We start from the raw sequence: 23,878 nt of genomic DNA on the forward strand, positions 1-23,878 counted from the left end.
GAAAGTTGTTGTAGAAATTTAAAAAGGGGCTTATTTGATTGGAAATTGAAATTGCCCTTTTTAATAGTCGAAAGTAAGTGGAGAGTAATTAACCCCCCCCCCCTCTTACGCCCTCCATTTCCCCAATCACATTGAATCAAAGTTTAGAGATAGCCATTTTGTTCAATGTAGTTGAAAGTTCTGGAAATTATGTATTTAAGGATGACAAACCCCCCAGAGTCCCCAGGGTGAAGGTTGTAAGTTATGCCCTGGGGGCATATAAGGTTTTTAATGATTGAGTTGTCGTAAAAACTTCAAAAGGGGCTCGTTCAATTCAAAACTGAGAGGGCTAGTGCTCTTTTTATTAGTTGAAAATGATTGGAGGATAACGAACCCCCCTCTCATGCCCATAATTTCCCCAAACACACCCAATCAAAATTTTCCGATAGCCATTTTGTTCAAAATAGTAGAAAGTTCAGGAAATCAGGTCTGTAAGGAGACAACCCCCCCCCCCAGCCCTCAGGGCGAGGGTTGTAATTTGTCCCTGGGGGCATATAAGGTTTTTATTGAAAGCATTGTCATAGAAACTTCAAAAGGGCTCATTTGATTGGAAATGGAAAGGGTTAATGCCTTTTTTCTTTGTTGAAAGTGAGTGGAGAACGACTAATACCACTCTCACCCCCACAATTTCCCCAAACACATCCAATCAAAATTTTTAGATTGCCCCTCTCTATTATGTAGTTTAAAGTTCTGGAAATTAGGTCTTAGAGGATGACAACAACCCTTACAGCCCTTACGGTAAGGGCTTTAATTTATGCCCTGGGGGCATATAAGGTGTTTATAGGAAGTTTTGTCATAGAAACTCTAAAAGGGCTCATTTGATTGAAAATCGAAAGGCCTAGTTCCCTTTTTAATAGTCAAAAGTGATTGGAAGGCTTAACATTTTTATAGTAAAGATCGATGTGGGTATAATGCATTGTTTTTTTTGTTGTTTTGTTTAGACCAGGGCACTTTGTATCAAGGAGTTGTTGCAGAAACTTTGAAAAAGGCTCATTTGATTGAAAATAGAAAGGGCTGATGCCATTTTTAATGGTCAAAAGTGATGGGAGGGAAACTAATACGCGTCCAACCCCCATCCAGCCAATTGCCATTTTGTTTAAAAACTAAATGTTGCCATAAGATTAAATCAAAATACACTGTGTTAATGCTAATTCCCAATAAGGCATCTCAGCAGTATCCCAAGAACAACTGAGGGTTTAATGTTCAAACTTTTGGGGCTGCTTCTGCTCTTAAAATTTAACCGAATCAAAATAGCGTAAGTGTATTCAAGCTATCAAAGACAGTAAACAGATTTTTTTGCAAATGGTAGAAAGTAAACAGATTTTTTTGCAAATGGTATCAAGTTTTCCATTTCAGGTCAACTAGACGAGGTATGAAACTAAATTAAATACTTCTATTTGTGTACACATTTTTAAGGGGGAATATAGTGTTAAAAATTGGTGAAATTTTTTCTCCATTGTACAAATGGAAGGCCAAACTATAAATCTTTAAAAAAACGAAAAGATTTAAAGTATTATTTTCTTTTTCTTTGAAAAGACTATGTCAATATAAGACAAACAGAAATTAATAAAAAAAACTTTTTCCACAAAATAAGTTTTTCAAAGAAAAGTAAAGAACTCCATTAAAACAAAAAATGATCAAAAATTAAATCAAATAATCTACCAAGCATGAAACTACCACAAATCACCATCAATAAATAAATGAAACTCAAAACGAACAGAAATTATAATAAATAACTGAGTCAGACTCAAAATGAGCAAAAATTAACATAAGTTGGGCTCAAAACCCCTATGCCTTCCCAAGGCCAGAATATAATTTGCACTTTACTAAAAAAAAATATAAATGTTTTTACTTTTATAACTTTAATAAATCAAACAATATTAATATTTTGATTACTAAATATCAGTACATGTATATTAAACTGACAATGCACATTCATTTGTATTTTTTTTTTCAGGAAATTGCAAATTATATTCTGGCCTTGGGGAGGTATAGAGGTTTTGAGCCCAACTTGTGTTAATTTCTGCTCATTTTGGGTTTGACTTGGTTATTTATTGTAATTTCTGTTCGTTTTGAGTTTAATTTATTTATCGATGCTGATTTGTGGTAGTTTCATGCTTGGTAGATTATTTGATTTTATTTTTGCTCATTTTTTGCTTAATGGAGTTCTTTACTTTTCTTTGAAAAACTTATTTTGTGGAAAAAGTTTTTTTAATTAATATTTTAAAAAAAGACATAAAAGTTCTTGAAGATGTGCAGAGACATGCCACTAAAGTGATATCTGGCAAGCGGGAGCTTTCCTTTGCTGTAAGACTATCAAAGCTGAATCTCTCTACATTTGTTTACAGGAGAAATAGAGAGGATGCCATTTTAGCCTACAAGTTATTGAGGGCTAATACTCTTCCAGCATTATTCCCTACTGTTGGTGCCAACCCAAGAACTAGAGGTCATCACCTGAAACTTGTTAGGCTGTCTAGTATATCTAGAGCCTTCACTCAATTCTTTTCAACATGCATTGTCAACAGTTGGAACAAAACAGTTACTGAATCCATTGGTGTTTTCAAACAAAGGCTAGATGCTGAGTGGTCCTCCAGAGAGTGTAAACTCAATTGGGATGCTACTGAACATGGAACAGCACCTGGTTACTAATGAAATTTGTATACAACTCAAGTCATCATTCTGGAGCTCTGCAAGGAGAAATCCTTAGATTGCTCCTAGCTACAATTTAAAGTAAGGTGATCCAATGCTATCCCCTCTCCATGTATGAGGAATGGTGATGTATAATATATTATATTGAATTAGTTGCACGAAATTACAAAAGGAATTTTAAGTCAGAGACTTTAATATCCTTATCTTAGAGACCATAGTATCCTTATATTAGAGACCTTATTTTTGTAGTTAGAAATGCAACAAAGATGGCCTTTTTTGGACCCCAAACTCACTAATTTTTGGTCAATAGAGCAACAGGCTAGCATAGGAAAAAATTTAACATACTGCACTGGAATGTTCAAAAGATTGTTCAAACCATCCTTCAGTCCTGCACTGCATACTGCTATGCAGCACTGCCTTTTAATGCAAAGTCTATAAAGAATAGTCTGAAAATTAGAAATGAGAAAATATGATCATCAAAATTCAAGCCATCTGCCTATTTGCCTTAGAAAAAAGGTGTGGTTAGGGTAAACAATTCCCTTCTGGACAAACTGCCTTTGTCATCTTCAAGAAAGTAGTAGAGCCAGGTGAACAACATTTTCCAACATTCATTGATAAAATCATAAAAACCTGCTCAAACATAAAATCACAAAAATCTGAAAGTAACATTCAGTCATTATTTATCCTATATAAAAAATATGGGTTATGTAATGGCTAAAAACAGATCTTTTTTGTGTTGGACCTCTAATTAAATTTTAAGTAATCCTGGATCAAGATTCCTTTTCGGTACTAAACAGCATAATACCCACAGACCAGTAGGCTTACTGATTTGGTTCCTTATTCAACACTCTCTTCAAACATAATTGGTGTTACTGTGACAATTGTATCCCACCTCCCTCTGATGCTTGGATATACCCCTAGGTTGTTAAGTTTGCATATAAATATAAAACCCTTAATGCAGGGTCTTTGCTATCTTGAAAATTCTTAACTAAAGCATTGTGTAATTCAGCTTCTTTTCTAGCATTTTTTTTAAGGAAGGCAATTGGTTATTTTTTACTCAATTTTTCTATTTGCTATTGTTTCTTTACAGCAAGTTTATTGCAAAGAAAATCCACCCTTAAATGAAGACATCAGTAAATATTTTGAATTTCAGAATAATTTTTGTAAATTTAAATGCTTATTGAATTAGATTATATAGATTTTGAATGAATCAATACCTTTGGAATATATTACTTTAAAGTAATGGATTTTGTAATTGAATTTTTAACTGATTTTTTAATTTTACACCAAGGTCTTAAAACTATAGACCAGGTTATGTTACATTTTAGCACCTCATTACACTAAGGGCTCAAAATAGAAAATCACCCCAGAAGCAATTATTATATTTGCAAAGAACATAAAGAAGGCATCAAGCAATGTATTCAGAATAATTAGAATAATTATTGCACCACACAAAAAAGTTATAACCTAATCTAACCTAACCAACAAAATATTTGATTTTCAATTCAAACCATTTTCCAACTGTTTCAAGTTTTTCAAATGCCATCCACAAAAATAGCACTGAATTTTGAGATTCAAAACTTAGCCATTGCCAATTCAGGGTATATATTTGCACATTAGGCCTATTGAGGTGAGGGGAAAGTTTGGTAAATTTTTACCAAATCATATTATTGACTTTCAAATAAAGTGAATATACCATTTGATGCCTTTTTTATGCTCTTTCCAAATATAATAAAAAAAATTTTCAGCAATAAATTTTACCTCCACCCCTATATACACCATTTCAGGGTATATATTTGCACACTGGGGGGGGGGGCAAATTTTATTTATGATGTAAATGGAAGGTAAGTTTAAACTTTACCCCTACCCCCCTAATGTGCAAATATATGCCTTGAATTGGTATTTAGGCATAGGGTAAAATTCGTTTCTGGCAAAAATGATTATTATATTTGGAAAGAGCATAAAGAAAGGCATTGAGTGGTATATTCACTTTATTCATAAGTTAATAATATGATTTGGTAAAAATTTACCTAGAGTTCAAGGTAAATTTACAGTGGGTCATATAAGTTAGCTCGGATGAAAGTGAAAACATCAGTTGATGCTTTTTTTATGCTCTTTCATAATTCATATATGATACCTTCAGGGCCCCTTTAAGGGCTCAAGATGCAATTTGAGACGAAGTGGTTAGGCTTTTGTACTATGAGAGCATAAATAAGGCATCAAATGATGTTTTCACTTTCATCCTAGCTAAATTATAGTGCCACCTAAAAATTTGCACCCAATTATAGGCTTATAGCCTAGCCTACTTAATATTCTCCTAGGTTACCTCATCAACTAGCCTAGAAGTCTATTTTGTTTCTTTTAATGTTTCTACTTCTTTGATCAATAGTATAAATGCAGATTTTGAGGAAATTTTAGAAGAAACAATCCAATTGAAAATATCTCAAACACTCTTTATTCTAAGAGGCTTCTAGAGAACATCAAACTTTGCTTTTCATTATTAAACAAATAAGTTATTTGCAATCGCCAAATTTTGTCTGGTTCAACTCCAACCTCCCCTACTGAAGAATTCTCATCAGTGCTGAAGCAGTCTCCATAAAAAGAAATACACAATACACAAAGTATGCTTCATCCAACGACTCTTCCTAGGGTTGCCACTCAGCCGGTTTTTTCGGTGCCACTTTGGCTGGCAAAATAGTGTCAATTTTGTATAAAAAATGTCATTTTCCAAAAATTTGCCGCTCACGACGCTGCCCGTCGCTCGCGCTTATATCAACAAGCTTTTTAAATTTAAAATATTGTCCAATCCGCTTGGGATCACCCCCGCGTGGTTTCCCACATCTTTAAATTCTCCAACATGAAATGTCATCCATCAACTATAAAAACAAATTTTGATTTTACTTAGTCGGTGCTGATTTCCGGCTTTGCGCAGGACTTCCATTCTTGTCAACTTTCCAGCCCCCCTCCTAAAAACCTGATTAAACACAAATGGTGCTTACTGTATAAAATGGGAACTCGTCCCACAGAGTACTTTCTTCTCTTTTTTTTCTGAGCAGTATTTGTTCATAGTGTGAAAAAGGAACGGAAAAATAAAAGAGGAAAAACCTTCTATTTTTTTTCTTTTGAGAAAACAGAAAAAAAGGGACAACAATAATCGTCTACATTGATAGTGTTTTTCATCCAGTTTTTACATAAAATGGACTATCTGAATTATTACAGTGCATTCAGGTGCTTGAAACTTTTCTTTTGTCCGAAAATGCTGAAGAGAATGCCACGGACATAGATCGTAGCTATTGATGACACTATGATAAACACAACTGACAGTGGTTTAGACACTAACTCTTTCAAATAATTTATTTGGCAAAAACTAGTGGAAAAACAGTTAGACAGCTATATCACCTAATCTGTTTATCACAACCTGAATAGAATAAGTTTTACTAAAACTGTTGCTACTTCCGATAAACTGTTCTTTACGATGTATTAAGGGACTAGGCATAGGAACATGTCAACTAGCATTTTAAGTATCAATATGAAAGCACCTTTACAATAAAATACGAGCATTTAGAGTGTCAGCGTGAAAGCACATTTACAATAAAAATTAGTGGGAATGAAATAACTAAAATGAGGAACTGCGTCCAAGTTCAATTTATTTAATGATGTAACATAAATTTAAGTAAGAAAAAAAAAGGGAAATTAGATTGTGATTTTGCTAATGATTGCATAGGATGTAAGATAATGGAAGTTTTGGGATCAATTTTGTTTTTAGTATGATGGTTATGTATGAATATTCATTTGTCCATTGCCAAGAGTTCAAAGAAAAATATGAACGGAAATGTTAGAGCGCATTTTTGTGGCACTGGCCCAGTCACTGAAGAATATAATAATCATTTTTGTCGGAAATGAATTTTACCACCACCCCTATATATACCAATTAAGATTATATAGTTGCATATTTGGGGGGGGGGCAAATTTTATTTCTGATGTAAATGGGAGGTAATTGCATAGGATGTAAGATAATGGAAGTTTTGGTATCAATTTTGTTTTTAGTATGATGGTTATGTATGAATATTCATTTGTCCATTGCCAAGAGTTCAAACAAAATTATGAAAAATATGAACGGAAATGTTTGTGGCACTGGCCCAGTCACTGAAGAGGTCACTAAATATTCTTTTGGGACACCAGTGAGCTCAGTGGATTGTTTTGCGTTGCTGAGTCGTTGTGTGATGTCACCAGTGAGCTTTTCAGTCACTGGGGTTCAAGAGCTCCAGTCACGAAAATCAATAAAAAGACGCGAAAAGTTAAGCAGTCACTGGCCCAGTGACTGGTTAACATAGTAACAGCTATTAACTTAGTGGTGCAAAAATACACTCTTAGCTTTTCTTGCTCTTTTCTTCTTTGAATTGTAGTCAACCCTCAACTAATAAAACATAAAAATTGAATTTGGACCACTCAAGAATTGCAAACTGCTTGACTGACTTATCGTCTATGAGCCTACAAATTATTACAACAACACAAAATAGTTGAACTAAACAACTGAAAACATTTGAAGGCTTCTCCACCGCATTGCAGTTAAATGTCTGTCTTTGTCCTCTTCATTGCCAAGTTTTTCTTACCGAAGATCAGTGGGTGATCTTCGCTTATCAGTAATAAGAATAAGACTGTCTATCAAAAATTCTCACACACAGATAGAGACAAACACGTTTACGTTTTTCACCGCACAGAAAATTCTTGCATCCAATAATTGCCACGCGCGGAGTTAAGATAAGAATCCTAGGTGACAGAAAAAGGATATCGATGCATATCTACATTGACAGTTTTCCTTCCGTGTTTTTGTCTGTAAAAATTCTTTTTTTTTGTAAAATAGCGCTACTTAGCAAGAAAAGTGCCGCTTTTGCTAAAAAGTGTCCTAACAGTGTAGGTGTCCCAAAAGGTGTCATTTAAAAAAGAGTGTCAAAAGTGACACTAAAGTGTCACCGGTGGCAACCCTGACTGTGACGGAACAGCGCAAACTACTTTTCTCTTAAAGGATGGTTTGGTTGACCTTATTTTCCTGCCCTTTCTATTCTTCGTGCTTTTAGAAAATCAAATTTCGCTTAGACAGGTTCTCTGCAATGAACCAGAATTCAAATTTTTAGATTCGCCCCATCATCTGATCAATAAGTAGGGTGCGTTTGAATCTTGAACTTTAGTTGAGTGTAGTTGAACTACAATAAACTTCAAGCGTTTTATCCTCCATAATATACTACTGTGACTTTTACCCTAGAACTCTAGTTGACTGTAGTAACTCCTTATAGGTCCTTTGTATCTCCTCGTAACTCCTTTGAATTTTTTAGGCCCTCTTACCAGCCAGAGTCAAGGCGGAGTCACTTAAGGATATCAGAAATTTCACTAAGGGAGGCTTAAAATCTAGATAATGATGATCATAAGGTACTTAAAAAAAGACTCAAGACTCTATTCAACTCCTTCTGGCAATTTCGGGTATTGGCATAAAAATAGAAGGCAATAATGTCAGACAGTGATGCTAGGTCTGCTCAAGATAATAATTTGATAGTTAGTTACTAATTTATTAATTATTATTTATACTATAATCACTAATTTATATTATCATACTATAGTAATATATAATAATACCTAAAATATTATATGTTAATAATTATATTATATTATATCACAATCGATTATTAATTACTAACTTATTAATTACAATTAATCTATAAGTTAATAATAATAACATTATACATAATAATAAGATTAATACTTTGTAAACTATACTTACTAACTGTTCAAACTGAAATATTTTGATTGTCAAGCGGGATCTTATGAAAGAAAAATGGGTGAACCATTTTATATAAGAGCAATGCTTTTAATTTGCATTTTACCATACTGACAATAAAGCAAACAAAACCAATGAAATGTACGTTTCACTGATTTAAAAATCAGAGAAACGTATCAATCAGAGAAACGTATTTTTGGTATTTCCAATTATTTTGTTGCAATGAATGGGATATTTAATAATTATTTAGACCTTGGCTGAACCAAATTCAGGACTGCGCGGTTGACTTCATTGTAGTTATGTCGACTATTACAGTTCAAGGTCTGGAAGCACTTCTTGGAAATAGAAGCTCTGAAAAGTGGAAGTGAAAAAAGTATCTGGAATATCTTTCTTTTGGACTGACTTCACTATCCAGAAAACCCTGAATCTTAAAATTCTGGGAGGCTAAATGCCAGCTGAGATTTTCAACCCGTTCCATCTTCCCACCCTAGTTAGTCTTGGATAAGCCAGAAACGGAAAAAAAAGTTACAAAAATAAATTGTTTTACTTAGGTCCAGTATTCATTGACAGATTCAGGTGCTAGATTCCGAAATGTTTCAAATAAAACTAAACTTTTCTTTTTGCCGGAGCTAGAGCATAATCAGTGCTTTTTTTGCTCTTTAGACCGAAGAAATTCATTTTTTTTTCTCCGAAATTCCATGGAAAAGGGCTAAAATTTATGAAAATACATGGCATTCTGAAATCACAAGTCAGGGCTTAAGAAATCCAGGCTTTAATAGATATACCCATGGCAGAGGGTTTGTTAATTTTAAGAATTTTACTCCTATGTCTAACCCATGGAAATGAAAAGAATAGAGGTCAGGCCAAATACTGTAAATTTCGTGGTTAGATCTCACCATTAAACCAGAGTCACATTAAGTTCTAAAAACTAATTTTTTATAAGAATATGGATAGCGAAAAAGCAAGAACTGGTGTTTATTTTCTGTCTCTATGGTCGTGCCACAATTTTTGTTCTCTGTGGCGATCTATCGAAAAAACCTTGTGTATGAAAAAACCTTGTGTATGAAAAAACTAAAGTAATATAAAAACAAATGGAGGGCGGATTGTCGCTAGTTCTTTTCTCTATTCAAGCCATTCAAAATTAGTGTGACTCTGGGGTAACAGCAAAATCTGGATTCAAGATTTCGTAGAATCTGGCCACTATTTTTTTTTCCGTCCTCTGAGACAAACCATACGTTTTGAGTAAGACACACTTCTGAAAAGTCAAAAGCGGGATGCTGTCATTTATCTTATTTATAAAACTGTCATTTTAGAATTTATCAACAATAATAAGCCAAACTTTAAATTCTGAGCTCCTTCGTTGACACTTTTAGAAGACTAATATTTTATCCTCCATTGGTATTTCTTAGTCTGACCAATAAACGAATATGTATTTTAAAGACAGTTCATTTAATTAACCTAAACTTGTCAACTTTAAGTTCAGTTTTTTTTTTTTTTCTCAGTAAAATAATTCGATATTTGTCCCATTCCATAAATCGTAGCTGATTGTGTCCAAATGATTGTGTCCTAAATGCTTGGGCTTTAGTTAACCACAGTTAAACTGGATTTAGGCATATTGTTCCCGGGCATGCCCCCCGGAGTATTCCTCACCCAGCGGAAGATAGCCCCTTGAAAATTTCCTCCTGTGGAAAATTCCCCCCACGGTAAATCCCCCCGGAAAATTCCCCCATGGAAAATTCCCCCGGGTGATTTTAGATCTTTAAGGCTAAGTTGCGGCGGATTTTGAACTAGTCAGAAGGTACTGTGTGTAAAATATTAATACTAACACTACAGTTACTGTCACTAATGACGCTAAGGGTATTAAGGTGAAACTTTTAGGGAACGTTTAGGGGGAGTTTTCAATTAAGCAAAAAAAAACATATGCATGCAGGTTTTCAAGAAGGCATATGCGCAATATCATAGGCAGCGCCCCTCTATAATAGCTGGCAATATCATTAAAACTTTAAAAAAATCTAATTCGATTGGAAATTAAGAGTTCTAGCGCTGTTTCTAAAAGCCAAAAGTAATTGGAGGGTAAGCAGCCCTCTTTCCAAGCTCATTCATTTTCCAAGCACATCCAATCAAAATTTTGAGATAGCCATTTTGTTCAGCATAGTAGAACGATCCAGTATCCATTCATCTACTGATATTGGGTATGTCACCACCCCCCCCCCCCACACACACAGCACAAAGTTATGCAATTTGCATATTTTGGTTTAAAACTAAGTGTTATTTTAAAACTGAATCAAAAGGGACTGTCCGTATGGTTGCCAATAAGTAACCTCAGCAATATCTCGAGAACGACTGGGGGTATTAAGTTGAAACTTTCAGGGCTTTTACTATTACTACTTTTGCTCTTACAATTTGAATAGATCAAAAGATTGTAAGTGTATCCAGGTTGCCAAAGAGCATATACATATATATATATATATATATATATATATATATATATATATATATATATATATATATATATATATATATATATATATATATATATATATATATATATATATATATATATATATATATATATATATATATATATATATATATATATTGTGTCAATTATATTCAAGACACTATGTCTATTTGTGTCAATACACATAGTGTGTTTTGATTCTGTTCAAATTTCCCCTCAATATTGTAAATGTAGTAGTGTATTAGTAGTAGTAGTAGTGTTGGCAGTTATAGTAGTAGCAGCAGCGTGCAAATATTGCCTCTTTGGTCAATTGATCATCTCCCTTATCATTCCCTGAAAGTTCAAAATTAATATACTTAGTCATCCTGAGTTACACCCTTTTGACAACCCGTACACACATAACGTCTTTTAATTTAGTTCAACGCTCCCCTCAACATTTTCTGAAAGGCTCACCTGAATGTCCTTCGTCTTTTTTCGAAAATAAAGGTCAAACGTCCATACCTTTATCAATAACATAATACTATATGTAAACAGCGAACGAATTACCTAACTTACATCCCTTGCCCCGAAAGCTTTAGGGGAGAGGGGAATCCCGAAAGGTATTATTACTGGACCTGTGTAAATATTGCATTTATGTTTCTACCGGACGGGAGAAACTCCCTGGTGGGATTTTCTACGGGGGAACACACCAAGAGGGGAAACTTTCCGCAGGGGAATACGCCTAAATTTTAGAGTAATAGAGTTTCCGATAAAGGTGATCTTAGGGCATATAAAAAGGGGCATTTGACCTGACAAAGAATCAAACTTTTGATGGTCGGGCCTCGTCAAAACTACAGTCAGAGTTACAACTGACCTGTAGCTACAACTGACTAGTCAACTACCAGAGTTCAGTTTACTCACCAAAGCAAGGGGACACCAAATAATTCAAAGCACTTTTAAAGTATCTCGTTGTCAATTTGTTTAGTGATTTTTTCTTTTCTCTACTTTCGGTATTTTTACCACTAAAATGTAATTGAGAGCTTTTTAGTGGAGCATAATATTGATTTCTTCCTGACGAGACTTGGAATGACCAGTTGGCAAGCGGGAAACTGAAATAGTCTTTCTCAAACTTTGAGTCCGCAGGGAGCTAAGCATTCCATCTTCTTTCTAAGGTAATTTCTTAAGCTTTATAAGAACATTAGCGTTTGTTGGCTTGTACGGTTTATTGATCAGTTGTTTATATACTGAACGAAAAGAAAGTAAATATTAAAAAAAAATTATAGGAAGAGGGTGATCGTTAATGTGCCCTAGTTTTCCCCTAGTATATGTATGTGAACGTAGGATACACCTAGGACTTGGAGCTAGTAAGCGGAGAAGGTCCCTACTTAGGAGCTTACCCAAACATTTCTTGGTACTTGTGCATTATATCTCCCCCACCGCTATAGACTGTACAAGGAAACCAGACATGGAAACCCGTCAACCGGGTATTTGCTATCTAAATTGATTGCAAAGCGTGATTCCTCATTGCGTTTACAATATTTAAACGGTTATTTATTGGGGTTTAGGGGCGGGGAGAACGGTACCTAGGTTAGGTTACATATTTAATATATGCTATGCTTTAACCCACCCCCCCCCCTACCCCACCCCTTAATGTGCAAATATATAGCCCAAATTTGTTTCTAAACTATTATATTTTCATCCTATTATACTTTATTTCATTAGCATTAACCCAACTTGACTTCTTTCGGGTATAGTGGTGGGTGAGATATAATGCGCCAGTACCCATTTCTCTTATATATGGGAATGGGGATCTCTAAGTTCTTGTCAACGGTCTAAGTGAAGGGGATCTGAAATCAAAACTAGTTTTTTTTTTTTGCTTTTTTAATTGTCCTCACCTGGAAATGTACCAAGAGGGACAGTTATCCTGAGTAAAGTGTCCTAAGGATTCTTTTTGGGAATTAGGATCTGATTCGACCTCTGTGGGGGTGAGAAGAAGGGGTCAAAGAAAGGGTCCTTCAATTCTTGTCATCTGGAAATTTATCAGAGGTGGTCGTCATATCTCTGCCAAACCTTCAAGAGAGAGTAAGTTTTGCCAAACCTTCAAGTGTCTAAGAATTTATGAAGTGTATCTGATCCATCCTCTGTGGGGGGTATGACCCCCTAAATACGTTTCAATTTCAATTGGACTTGCTCAAAAAAGTTTGTGGTAACGAACTGTTTGGTCAGCTGATTTTAAATATATAAGTTTCATCAAGACTTACCCATCAAAAGTTACGAGCCTGAGAAAATCTGCTTTATTTTCAAAGAAGGGGGAAAACATCTCCTAAAAGTCATAGAATCTGAATGAAAATCACTCCATCCAATTCAGCGTATCAGAGAACCCTACTGTAGAGGTTCCAAGCTCATATCTACAAAAACGTGGAATTTTGTATTTTTTGCCAGAAGAATAATCACGGATGCGTGTTTATTTTATTGTTATTATTTGTATTATTATTTGTTTTTAGTTTTATTTTTCCAGGGGCGACTGTATCGACCCAATGGTCCTAGAATATAGCGAGAGGGGTTATTCAAACAGGAATTAAAAGTTTTAGTGTCCTTTTTAAGTGACCAAAAAATTGGGGGGCAACTAGGCCCCCTACCACGCTCATTTTTCCCAAAGTCACCCGATCAAAATTTTAAGATAGCCATTTTGTTCAGCATAGTCAAAAAATCTAATAACCATGTCTTTGAGGATGACTTAATCCCCCACAGTTCCCAGGGATGGGCTGAAAGTCATGAACTTTGCCCATTGTTTACGTAAAGTATTGGTTATTGGAAAGTATACAGACATTTCAGCAGGGGCGTCGTTTAGGGGGGGCTGGGGGGCAATTCCCCCTATAATGTGGAGAAAAGATTATTATACAACCATGCCCCTTGACACTCCGGAAATGGACCCCTCTTGGTTCTTGCCCCTCCCCCCACTAAAAATGCTGGAGATTCACCCCTGGCTTTCGGGGGAATTCTTTTTCATGGAGGTTCGAGGGAGGGGGCTGCGTAGGAGGATCTTTCCAAGAAGGAATTTTTCATGGGGGAAGGGAATTTTTCATGAAGGGGGCGCCGGATTTCCCAGCATTATTTAAAAAACGATTAGAAATTAAATAAACAAACAAGTTTTTTTCAACTGAAAGTAAGGAGCTACAATAAAAATTAAAACGAACGGAAATTATTACGCATATGAGGGGCTCGCCCCCTCGTCAATACCTCGCTCTTTACGCTAAAGTTTTTTTTAGTACTTTCAAAAGAGCTGTTTATTCTAATTAAACGGTCTTTGTGATTCATAGGTCATTCTTAAAGAATTGGAACAAAATTCGAATTTTAGCGTAAAGAGCGTGGTATTGACGAGGGGGTGAACCCCCTCATATACGTAACAATTTTTGTTTGTTTTAAGCTTTATTGATGCTCCTTACTTTCAGTTGAATAAACTTGTTTTTTTATTTAATTTATGACCGTTTTTTAAATAATGCAGGGAAATCCGGAGCCCCCTTCACGGAAAAGTTTTTTTATTCGGAAGTTTTTTATTCTTAGAGGTATTTCAGGTGTCACTATTTGAATTTGATCAGATCCAGATATAATAACTTGCTATTTCATTTGCTATTTCATTAATCACGTGGATCACCTTCAAGTTTTTGTGCATTTCATAGGGGGGTGGAGAGAAGGGTTCAGTCACGTCAAATAGCATCTCTAGGGTGTATATGCCTCTTAGTAGTAAGTGTCCTTCATAATCTGTGTTCTCCAACGAATCAATCAATCATATTCTGATTGCAAGAAGTCAAAGGCTCCCTCACTTACAAATCGTTATACGGTAGATGGTTTTATTGAGATGATTTTGCCTGAAGCTAGAATATCTTGACATATATAATTCCCATTTAGTGTAGCAGCAAGTAGCATAATCAAAGACAGAACTATGTGCCGAAATTTATTCTTCTCTAGTTTAAACTTGACTTCGTTTATTTTAAACGTACTTAAATCTCAGTAGCAGGCAAGTACGTGGGAATTTTTGGTACTGGTGCATTAGATGGTCACTTCTAAAAAATCAAGTTTGGTTAATGCTAATGAAATAAAATAAATTAGGATGAATATATAATAGTTTAGAAACAAATTTGGGCTGTATATTTGCACACTAGAGGGGGGGGTAAAGCATAGCATATATTAAATACGTAACCTAACCTAGGTAGGCCTACCTTTCTCCCCCCCCCCCAAACCCCAAAAAACAACAGCTGAAATAGCGTAAAAGCAATGAAAACTACTGTTTGCATTCCATTTCTTAATAGCAGTCTTTTGAAATAACCAGTCTGACGGGTTTCGTCTGTCATTAGTATATAGAAGTGACCATCTAATGCACTAGCACCGAATTTTTTGATAAGGGGGATATAATTTAATAAAAAACACTAAAACTAGGTAATAGGGGCAACAGATTTGTCCCTACCCCGAAATAAATTTAAGTTTATAGCCTACCTGTATTCCATTATTTTTACAGTGCAAATCTATTTTGTCTCTTTGAAGCCTAGTTATAGGGGGGATGCTCAGCCACTTCAAGAAACATCTGTGGATTCGCGAGGGGGGATCTCACCCTCGAAAATAGCACAAGAGCTAAGTCAAGTTGATGAATCCATCAAACCTTCTAAAGCCTGATCTGTTTGATGAGCCTATAAGGAAGGGGTGGAGTTTGAAAACCGCTACTGTAAGTAATAGCTGGAATGTTGTGCTTCGATTGCACAAAGTAGCCATTTTTCTGTTACATATAGACATATAGACACAATCTTTGCATATAGCTTTAAAACTGGTATTTTTCCTGCTGTATGAACAAATAGGATGCGCCTCGGATTGATTGAAGATTAATCCGACGGTCTACAAGAAAAGGTCAGCCAAATTTCAGCAGTATGGTATAAAACACCTTGTCTTTTAAATACGTCACTTTCTCTCGAAACTGAAACCAGATTGGCTTATTACTGAACATACCCACACATCGTACGACGTGATCTAACCGGTTTTTTATTACGGTCTTTCTGAAGTCAGCTGATAAAACCCAAGAACAGGAAGAAAAAAGTTTGGTTTTGGCTACTTTATACTTGAAGCTTCTGCATCAACACTTAAATATATATATATATATATAGAGAGAGAGAGAGAGAGAGATATATATAGATATATATATATATATATATATATATATATATATATATATATATATATATATATATATATATATATATATATATATATATATATATATATATATATATATATATAGATATAGATATATATATATATATATATAGATATATATATAGATATATATATATATATATATATATATATATATATATATATATATATATATATATATATATATATATAGTATATATATATATATATATATATATATATATATATATATATATATATATATATATATATATATATATATATATATATATATATATATATATATATATATATATATATATATATATATATATATATATATATATATATATATATATATATATTGGTTGTTAAAGGTTGATAGAGAAAATAGAGCAGTCAAAGTAGTTGAGCTTTCTGAGAAGTTCCACTGCTTATCGTCAGCTCAGCCAAGCGTGGCACAGCTCTACTACGCTTGGCACACTTTCGCCAGGCTTGACACGCACCACCTGGTGTACGTGATTTATGAAAGTCGGTGACGTCTCGACTGGAGGGACTGATGGCAGTCGGATGGATAACGTATAAAATGGGAGTCGTTATTTTCTTTAAAACATCAGCCCGTAAAATGATTATAAGAAAATCTATCTCGACGAAAGGACATAACGAACTCAATGGCGCTACCTATTCACTTTTTGTGTCGAAATTCAAAATAAACATCAATAACAAAATCGAATTGGAACAAATGAAGGGCCCGCGTACAAAATCAATCAGATAAAAGGGGATGATAATGGCTCCATGAAGAAGAAACATGTTAATGAAATAAAAGTAGCACCATTAGATTTCTGTTCGATGCCCTTTCCAAATATTATAATAGCTCCTGGTAATTCACCCCCCCCCCATAGTGGTTCCTAGGGCTGGGGGTGCCGGTAAATTTTTAAATACAACGCCACTTCCCGTATCAAATATGAGAAAAAAGCCGAATCATAGTGAAAATTTTGATCAAAGTGGGTAACACCCAGCCGCAGCGCCCCGAGGCATTGCAAAAAAAGAAGATCTGTCGGATATAAGATATTAATTAAAAATGAAACACTTATGTATTATAAGAGAAACACTCGAGAAGTGGAGTTTGGTTAAGGCTAATTAAAGTTAGGTTAGGTAACACTTCCAAAGATTTCGCTTCTCGTAAGAGTAAAAAGTCATGGTGTGTCCACTGACGCACTCTTTTGATTTGGGCAGCAACCCCTTATCCTGGAAACATATAATTTCCTGTTCTTTGGTCCTTTGCAAATCCCAAATCTTAATTTGAACATCCATGGTGAGATACTATATTCTATCACTATGCATTGCAAACTAACCAGTTATTGTCCTGTCTGATCTTCGCAATCCAAGTCTTCGAGTATTTCCCGTATAATACACACGTACCGAAAATGATTTAAAAACATGGATAACAATTGGGGGAAACATGGTAATCTGATTAAAAGAAACATTCTGCATATTAGAAATATTCTGCATTGGGTGGGGCGTGTGATGCACTGTCAGAAACGCGAATATGGTATTAGGAAAGAACATAAAATAAGGAATCTAATAGTACTATTTTTACTTTATTAACAGGTTTCCTTCTGTTGAGCCGCTAATATCCGCTGTTGGCATTAGGTTCAAACAGATAGGTCTAAAAGGGAACAAAAAAAAATAATACTAGAATACACATTTCCGAGTATTTCACCAAATATATACCCAATCAGGAACACCGTGAATCTGAAATGTAATTTTCCTCGACAGTTTTCCAACTGTCGTCACTCTGAATTGCCTCAATTAAAAATAAACAGAAGACCCTGCAGGATTCTGATTTTGTAAACATTCATTGTCACTGCAGTCGTTAGACATTTTGGAGCCAGCTTATAGCTGTTAAGAATATTAATTAATTTTTTAGATATGCTACTTGGAAGAAACATAAATTGGTTATCTTAGCTTTTAGCATTTCTGGGAAGTGCAAAATGTGGTTGCTTTATTATCTTATATTCGTCAATTAGATAGACTTTGACCTTAGTTGAAAAAAAAAGCCCTGGTTACCATGTATTTGAAGATCAAGTTTATAGGAAACATGGAGAAAATTGAGTGCTGAAAGCTAAGTTCTTTCTTTTATTCATTCCTCTTGGCAAGACTAAAGACAGCAAATGGCCCAAACCTTTTTCTTTTTATATTTTGGTAAATTGAACTTTGTCGTTCATTTTACAAGTAGCTCCTTAAAGCCATTTCAGGACAGGGGTGGCCGATTGGGAGCTGGTGCAATCGCCCCTAGATTTGTTTGCCCCGCCTTTAGATTTTGGGAAATATCCTTTTCAGTATTGTCATTGAAAATACTTTTTTTTTGTGTTTTCATTGAAAAAGTCAAAAATAAAAAATTGCACCGCTTGGGTTTTGAAAAACATATCTAGCCCCTCCTCTTACATTCGTGAACTAATGCCCCTGTCTAAGGTCCAGACACGTGTGGCTTGTTCCGGAGAAGTACATTTTATCTGATGTAGTTTTGCTAGTAGAATACCTTTTTTTAATAGGCTACTGAGTGTTTTTATTCTGATGTTTTTAAGAATCAAATGATAAAATTAGGTTCCTGTTAATTTAGATAAACTATTTAAAAAATTGAAACCCTTGTGGTAAATCGCCTTGCCGGTGGTAGAGACTAAGTTCGTTCATCTTTCTCTCCCATGTAAGGATATTAGTTACAGGTAATCTCGTGCAAAAACTAGGACGAATTGCTGTAGATCTTTTCTTAAAAATAGGGACACAAAATTAGAAAACGCATTTTTAAGTAAATTTTTAAATGTAAAGGAATTACGATTTGACACTGACTCAGGAATGGTAACTATTACCCGTATTATACTTTAAAGGTTTATCCAAAAAACCACGACGAAAAAAAATTATGGGACAAACCAATGCATCTGCCCCTTCCATATTTTGAAAATACACTTGGTAACCGCTATTAACAAAAGCTATATTTTTACATACACAGATACATAACTCGAATTAATTATATATCAGCTATTATACTTCTTCTATTAAAAGTATGTGTACAGCCTCTAAGAAATATAAATCATGATAATACCTTAAGAAAGTGCTTTGGATGAGGCAATGGCTCTTAATTAGAGTTTTCCTAGTTCAATCCCGCCTGCCGCAAGCCATAGACAAATCCTGTTACTGCCATTTTTTTTCTTCTATTAGAATAAATTTTTAATCTTTGTTTCCAACTTGAGACGGTTTTCGTCATGTAGATAAATATTTAGCAAAATTCTTAAATATATGCTATTACATTCTCGGAAACATGTTTTAGATGACGGCTTGATTTCTTAAATAGGGTTTTCTGATAAGCTTGAATTGATGGTATAATTCTCATCAAAATTGGTCTTTGGGATGTTTTTTTTCCTTTTTCCTAAATTTCAGTCCCCCTTCCTTTTCAAATATCAGTCTCTGGCGAATTAGGAAATGTTATAAGCTGATTTTTTTTTATTATGTTTTAGAGGTAATTACTTGGCAAGGAAAAAAAAAAAAGAAAAAAAAGGAGAGAGTGAGAGAAGAAGAAGAAAAGGACTGTCATCCTAATCCAGTAATTGAGATAAGTGTGCACTTGAAGGAGGTCTTAACCTTACTTATCTATCCAATTACCAAGGACAAAACAGTATAACCGAACCGTCAACCAAATCGAAATGTCTAAATTCATGCAAAGTCGTCATTAATAAATGTAAGTTGTTATAAATTTACAAACAAAAGCACCTTAAATCTAGCAAAATATTTCCAAGTAGTAGCCTTTCATTAGGGCTCATCAGAAGAATACCACCTGTCTTAACGGGTTTCGAGGCTTAAGGCAACAATTTAGTAAAGAGTAAAGACCATTGTAAACAAAAACTAAAAATCACATTTTTAAATGAATTTTTAAATATAAAAGAATTTCTCTTTGACACTGATTTAGCATTGATAAATATTCTCCAAATTGTAATTTAAACTTTGACCGTAAAGTAATGACAAAAAAGATGAAATAAAACAATTTGTCCCTCTTTGGATTTTGAAAATACATTCAGCGAATGCTTTTGTCAAAGGTCATATATTTGTATACTCAACTACATAACTCAGATCCAGAGTGCATCAGCTATACATTTTACTTCTTCTATCAAAAGTATGTGAAGAGTTTCATAGAAAAAGTAGCCCAACTATAATTAAAACTTTTTTGTCCAACATGTAAATAGCAGTCCAGGATCTGGATTCCTATAGAGAAAAGCCGTTAAAGCGTAAAATATTCTTTTCTTAGCGAATGAAAAAGACCATGTCAATTGAAAACGAACATCATTTAATTAAAAAGGAACTTTTCCACAAAGAAGTTTTTCAAAGAAAAGTAAAGAGCTACATTAAACCAAAGACGAGAAGAAATAAAGTCAAACAATTTTTCAAACGTGAAGCTACCATAAATCCCTATCACTAAATAAATAGAATAAAAAACGAACAGAAATTACACTAAATCACCAAATCATTGGCGTAGCTAGGGATTTAGGCTAGGAGGGGGAGGAGACCGGGGTAGCCAACCAGTTGATGGAAAGTCACAGCTTGGTCTTGATTTTAGTAATCTAATTTATGGTTTATCAGTTTTTTAGTAAAGTTGACAAACTGTGGAAAATATCTAGCAGTTTAATGAGAGGTGCATAAGTGACACCTCGTTATAATGATGTTATTCCTTATTCTCACACAAATTTTAATGCCTTCCTAAAATCTGCAGTAAAGTTAACAATTGCTTCTCTAGTTAGGCATGCTGTCACATCAATGATCTCATTTTGGATATCTCGAGGAATTCAAAAGTTTTTCAAAGTGTGTGCCCCAATTCTTGTCATTCTTCGAAAAAAGTTGACTTATTTCCAAGAAATTGCCCCTCTTCTTCGATGAGGAGGCCTCTTGGTTCCCTCTTAAAGGCAAACCCTGCCGTACAATGGTCAGTAATTTCAGACTTACATCCCCAGTTTTTTCCGACTTGTGATATGAATTTTTTTTTGGTGAATTCGAGGTGGAGTGACGATTCGGCATGTTTTTCTAGCCCTTTGCCTAGTTTCTTTCAGTTGCTGTAATTGATTTTCAAAAAAAATTGCGTTGGTCACGAACTTCTCCTTTAATGAAGTGCCTGCGCACGAAACAGTAGGCCTTGTCTTCCTCTGTGTTGTACTCCAACCAGTTAAATTTTAAAGTGTTGAAAGTATTTAGACCAAAAACATGTCAAGTTGCTGCGAAACTTTGTTTGTGGAAAATTTGTATAGGGCCGGAAGGGTCTATAATACAAAGTGCCCAAGTTGCTGCTCTAATCGTCATCAACAGTTTCTGATAAACCAAACGTAACTTCTTCTGATATTACACTTAAAATCAGCTTTTTGCCCTTTGGTAGTTGGACGGAGACATTTTTCCTTGACTGGTATTTCTGTTGCTTCTATTTCGCTTCTCGGGGGATCTCCTGTCGATGTGCTTGGTGTTGCTCCCAGTAATGGAGATCAACTAGGACTTTGCCACCTTTTCAGTATCAGCAGGTATCGTTGAGGTTACATTTTGAAAAATGACCTGATATCTTTGAATTTCTTCATGCCTAACTAAGAAGATGAACGTAGTATAAGATCTTGACGCATTCAAAACCAAACGTCGCTTGTGTAAGATTGTTGGTGCAACTACTGCTATTGATCACAACTTTCAAAATAGACAGATAACTCAACACAATAAAGGCTAGTGGTGGAAACCACAAAGCCATGATCAGAGAAGCTTTGAATCATAGTTAGAGTAGAAACAATCTCAGGCCGATAAAAAAATCAATTAACGAAGTACCATCTGACTTAATCTACATGGTCCACCCAGAGGTGCAAATTGATAGATAATTTTTTCCAGCTCATCCTTTGCTTCTAAACACAATTAACAAAATTGAAATATAACGCCCCGTCCCGTATACCTTTGCGGTCCAAGATTTATGATAAGGAGTTTAAAAATCAATTTCTACTATCTTTCTATTCGCCCGAAATGAAAGGACAGTCTTGCAAGGGCCATGAAATTCGGCAGCTCTAGCAAGTCAAAAAGGCACAGCGATTGGTTTACCGCACTAGGTCATCCGAAGGGTTTTCTCTGGTAGTTTGAAGTGTAGCGGACTCAAACAGATCAACTACAGAAACGTAACATAAACAGGAGCCGCGGTATGTTCCGCGGTATGAGGTGAACAAAAATGGCAACAAAAATCCTCTTCGGACAATAATTCATTCTTTATAAGAACTTCTGCTAGCCTAAACAATTTGAGATATGTTGAAAATCTTGGATTTTATTATTCAGGATGCCTCGAAATAATAAAAATAATTCCTTTTTTCAAAAATAAACATTATTCTTTAATCCTTTTACTACTGTTGCTAATTCCTCCTCACAAAACAAATCTTCCTTCACATCCAAGGTATCACAAACTTTTTCATTTTCCTCTATATTTTTTCCTGCAACTCTATCTCGGTTAAGCAAATTCTCAAAATGTTCGGCCCATCTCGCTTTAACTTTTTCCTCATCGCTAATTGCCACCCCATTCCTATCTTTAACTGGGAAAAGTCCGGATTGACTACTACCTCTCAATTTGTTAACGTGCCAGTACAATATTTTACTATTATGCCGTCTAGCTGCATCTTCTAAATCCTCGGCAATTTTATCCATGGCCTCCACTTCACACCTCCTTAGCTCATATAAATCAAATAATATTAACATTTTGATTACTAATTATAAGTATATGTATGTTACACTGACAATGCATATTCATTTGTATTTTTTTCAGTAAAGTGCAAATTATGTTCTGGCCTTGGGAAGGCATAGGTGTTTTGAGCCCAACTTAAGTTAGTTTCTGCTCGTTTTGAGTTTGACTCGGTTATTTATGGTAATTTCTGTTCGTTTTGGGTTTCATTTATTTATCGATGCTGATTTGCGGTAGTTTCACGCTTATAGACCCAGGGCATAACTTACAACCCTTGGCCTGAGGGGTGTGGGGGAGTGTCTTCCTCAGAAACATAATTTCTATCTGGAAATCAACTTTGCTGAACAAAATTGCTGTCTAATAATTTTGATTGGATGTGTTTTGGGAAATGGTGAGCAGGGAAGGGGTGTTAGTTGCCTTCCAATCACTTTCGACTATTTCAATTTCCAATCAAATGAGCCCTTTTTGAAGTTTCTACGACAACGCGTTCTATAAAAAACTTATATCCCCTTGGGCATAACTTATAATCCTTACCCTGAGGGTAGAGGGGGGGGGGTTGTCATCCTCAAAGACCTAATTTCCAGAACTTAAAACTACGCTGAAAAAATGGATATCTCAAATTTTGATTGGATGTGTTTGGGGAAAAGGTGGGCGTGAGAGGGAGGTTAGTTGTCCTCCAATCACTTTTGACTATTAAAAAGGGCACTAGCCCTTTGAATTTCCAATCGAATGAGCCTTTTTTGAAGTTTCTACGACAACACTTTCTATAAAAAAACCTTATATGCCCCAAGGGCATAACTTACAACCATTGCCCTGAAGGCTGTGGAGTAGTGTCCTCCTTAAAAACATAATTTCTATCTGGAAATCAACTACGCTGAACAAAATGGTTATCTCAAAATTTTGGTTGGATGTGTTTCGGGAAAAGGCGGGCGTGAGATGGGGGTTAGTTGCCCTCCAGGCACTTTGGACTATTAAAAAGGGCACTAGCCCTTTGAATTTCCAATCGGATGAGCCTTTTTTGAAGTTTCTAAGACAACGCCTTCTATAAAAACTTTATATGCTT

The 23,878-nt window shown here is 35.0% G+C and overlaps 1 protein-coding gene across 7 annotated transcripts in view; it reads right to left on the minus strand.

Annotated features, from left to right (window-relative positions):
- Positions 1-23,878, minus strand: part of LOC148952220 (DNA repair protein RAD51 homolog 3-like) — a 173,058-nt gene that overhangs the window by 105,762 nt on the left and 43,418 nt on the right. For 3 of the 7 annotated variants that reach the window (XM_089089679.1, XM_089089678.1, XM_089089680.1), the window contains exon 1: positions 5,251-5,303. The exons of 1 other annotated variant lie outside the window; for it this stretch is intronic. In XM_089089679.1, the coding sequence (XP_088945805.1) occupies positions 5,251-5,285 (35 nt within the window). In that variant the 5' untranslated portion in view covers positions 5,286-5,303. Of the gene's footprint in view, positions 1-5,014; positions 5,120-5,241; positions 5,304-15,395; positions 15,587-19,185; positions 19,257-23,878 lie in introns of those variants that run through there. 3 more of the 7 variants (XM_089089681.1, XM_089089683.1, XM_089089682.1) reach the window with 3 other exon arrangements.

The sequence above is a fragment of the Artemia sp. Qi Xiang Cuo genome, chromosome 5 (genome assembly GCF_049724085.1).
Source record: "Artemia sp. Qi Xiang Cuo chromosome 5, ASM4972408v1, whole genome shotgun sequence".
Classification (NCBI taxonomy): domain Eukaryota; kingdom Metazoa; phylum Arthropoda; class Branchiopoda; order Anostraca; family Artemiidae; genus Artemia; species Artemia sp. Qi Xiang Cuo.